The sequence below is a fragment of the Raphanus sativus genome, chromosome 1 (assembly GCF_000801105.2).
Source record: "Raphanus sativus cultivar WK10039 chromosome 1, ASM80110v3, whole genome shotgun sequence".
Taxonomy (NCBI): Eukaryota; Viridiplantae; Streptophyta; class Magnoliopsida; order Brassicales; family Brassicaceae; genus Raphanus; species Raphanus sativus.
The window spans coordinates 22,300,236-22,302,825 of record NC_079511.1 but is presented as its reverse complement, the minus strand read 5'-3'; the positions used below and the strand labels follow the sequence as shown (position 1 = coordinate 22,302,825).

Sequence of the window (2,590 nt, the reverse complement as noted above, 5' to 3'; positions counted from 1 at the left end):
AATATCTTTATATGGATTTTTAATTATTTTATCCACTAAATTAATTATTTGGTCATTAATTTTTTTTTAAATTATCTAGTTTTTAAATAATTTGCAATGAAATATTATTATTTCATATTAAAATTTTATTTTTATTTTAATATATTTCAAAAATGATTTTTTATTATTTTTTACCGGATTGACGGATCGAATCGAATATCCGGTAAAATATACTGATTTTTTCGGATATCCGTAACACCGAATATTCGAAGCATCATGGATCAGATTGAATCTAAAAATTGATTATTCATACGGGGTAGATCGGATCACAAATATCTATTGTGCCCACCCTAGATATAACCCAACAGTAAAGAGCTCAAGATGCGAGTGGGCTAGGTATGGCCTAAATTTGTCAGTTATATGATAAACTAGAACTGAATAAACAATGATTGTGTTGTCCAAAAAAAAAAACAACGATTGTAATTATTAATGATTGTCAATACTGAAATGCTTGAAATTTGTAAGTACTAGACACGTTGTAGAATATACACCATAATTATATAGTATTATATTATATCGGGACGCATGAGATATATATGTTACATTAATCGTAGTAATATTTTCACGTTAGAAGCTGCAAGTCACACAAAAGTGGCAATACCAAAACCAACAGACTGTCTCTTTTTGTTTTGTTTTCTGTTTTTTTTTCAAGCCATAGTTATTAGAAAACACATACTCACATCACATCGAGCTAAGTTTATTTTCCTACTTCGCTACCCACACAATGTTATCAAGAGGGAAGAAGTGGCAAACTGGTGCGGACCTTGGCTCTATTTTCAACACCTTAAAAGCTTCATGATCAACGTTCCACATAGACGTGTTCATGTGACAAACAGCAGGTCCCACAACCCGATGTTTCCCATCATCTGTCACCAAGTTAACCTCAAAGACTTTGGTTCCACTTTTATGACCATGGCAATAATAAACGACATAAGGGTATGGCATTCTATGACACCCCAACATCTTAATCCCAACAAGCTCCTTAGGAGCCTCGGCGAATGTATAGTTATGCAAAGCATAGCTTATTGTGTCTTGGGAAGGTACCATTACTTTTGTTGTCATGACCTTGAGATCTGAATTAGACGCTATTGTTTTCTTGGCGAGATCAAGCATTGACTCCAAAGATGTCCCACAAAACTTGTACTCTCCTTCAATGGCCTTGTAGTTACAACGTACCAGAGTCTCCTTCATGGCTTTAGCTTGGGGAGAGTCTTTGGAGATAGAGAAGTGATTCAGAAGGAAGTCAAGCTTAGACTTAGTGAAAGGAATGAGATCAGCTTCTTGTCTTGTGAGAAGTGGAGGAACTTTTCTAAGATCGTTTTTGTTGAAGTAAATGGGCAACTTGGTTCCTATTTTAAGATCATTGATTTTGAAAAACATGTATAGTGTAGGATCCTCGAATTCACCATCTTTGAGCAAATGGCTATTGTTCTGAATTTCTTGTTCCTTGGTTGATATCAGCTTTCTTGACGTGCGTGCCTCCACGACCCACTAACACAATATACGATTTAATATATTTAGAGACGAAAAACAATACTCAAATTTTACCTTTACTTTCATTTTACGAAAGCCATTTTACAAAAAGAAAAATTTACTATCATTTTCACAAGAAATCTAATAAAATGTTCCCAAGTAAAAAAAAAGAAAAGAATAAAGATTTGTGTTTCTTTCTTTCTGACAATGTGGTAAGAAGTTAGAACCACGAATCAGAAACTTCTGCAGATTAAGCTACAAAATTAATTCATTACAAACTATTTGATGAAAACGATGTAATATTCACTCAAAAAAAAGAATCGATGCATATTCTATTTTTTATAATTAAAATATAGTAGGATTAGAATCGATGTATATTCTTACAGTATAATAAGTGTATTTTTTATCAGTTATATAGTTTTGATCCGGTTCAAGAAGCAGGTCACATGAATAATGCTTTCAACCCAGTTAAGCTGTATATAAAATACTTAGAGAGGCATACATAACATACCAGAGAGAAGAAGAGGAAGGTGTGGAAGGTGACCGAGAATCGCAAAGAAGCCATGGATTTATTTTCTCTGCGGAGAAAATTGAGTTTCTTCTTCTTCTTTTGACCTTAAAAAATGCCCAAATTCTTTAAAGAAAATAGAAGAAGGTATCCAACTGATCTTAGATCTCAATGAACTATGAATACCACCATCTCTCTACATATTTATAATAATAAATTTATTTGTGCTGATGCTGACTTATTACTAGGCTTTTTGTTTCACCATTTGTCATCTCCATTCGGATGATTCATTTGTATGATCTATCCAGATAATTCATTCAGATTTTTGTACATATTTGTTTGTCCATCGAGATATCTCATCTAAATGAATCATCTAAATGAATCATATATTTATTTTTTTATTTTCATTTTCATCCAAATGAGTTTAGTAAACAAATTACCAAAATACACTTGTATTAATTTAATCATATGGTTGATATTATTTTTAACTATATTACATTTAATTATTTAGTTTAATATATTTACATTAGAATTATTATTTTAATTTCATTGATGTTTTCATCTAATAGT

The 2,590-nt window shown here is 31.6% G+C and overlaps 1 protein-coding gene across 1 annotated transcript; it reads right to left on the bottom strand.

The window, feature by feature from the left end:
- Positions 1-525: 525 nt before the first annotated feature.
- LOC108840471 (BURP domain-containing protein BNM2A) lies at positions 526-2,208 on the bottom strand. The gene is made up of 2 exons (XM_018613303.2): positions 2,024-2,208; positions 526-1,530 (listed from the first exon to the last, which is right to left on the bottom strand). Exons 1-2 carry the CDS (start codon positions 2,075-2,077, stop codon positions 745-747), a joined length of 840 nt encoding a protein of 279 aa, XP_018468805.1. The 5' UTR covers positions 2,078-2,208; the 3' UTR covers positions 526-744.
- Positions 2,209-2,590: the final 382 nt, after the last annotated feature.

Excerpts from the sequence above, each read along its gene's own strand:
- LOC108840471 (XM_018613303.2), bottom strand. The coding sequence starts at position 2,077 with ATGGCTTCTTTGCGATTCTCGGTCACCTTCCACACCTTCCTCTTCTTC. Across the intron at positions 1,531-2,023 it reads CCTTCCTCTTCTTCTCTCTG|TGGGTCGTGGAGGCACGCAC; the intron begins GTATGTTATGTA and ends ATATTGTGTTAG.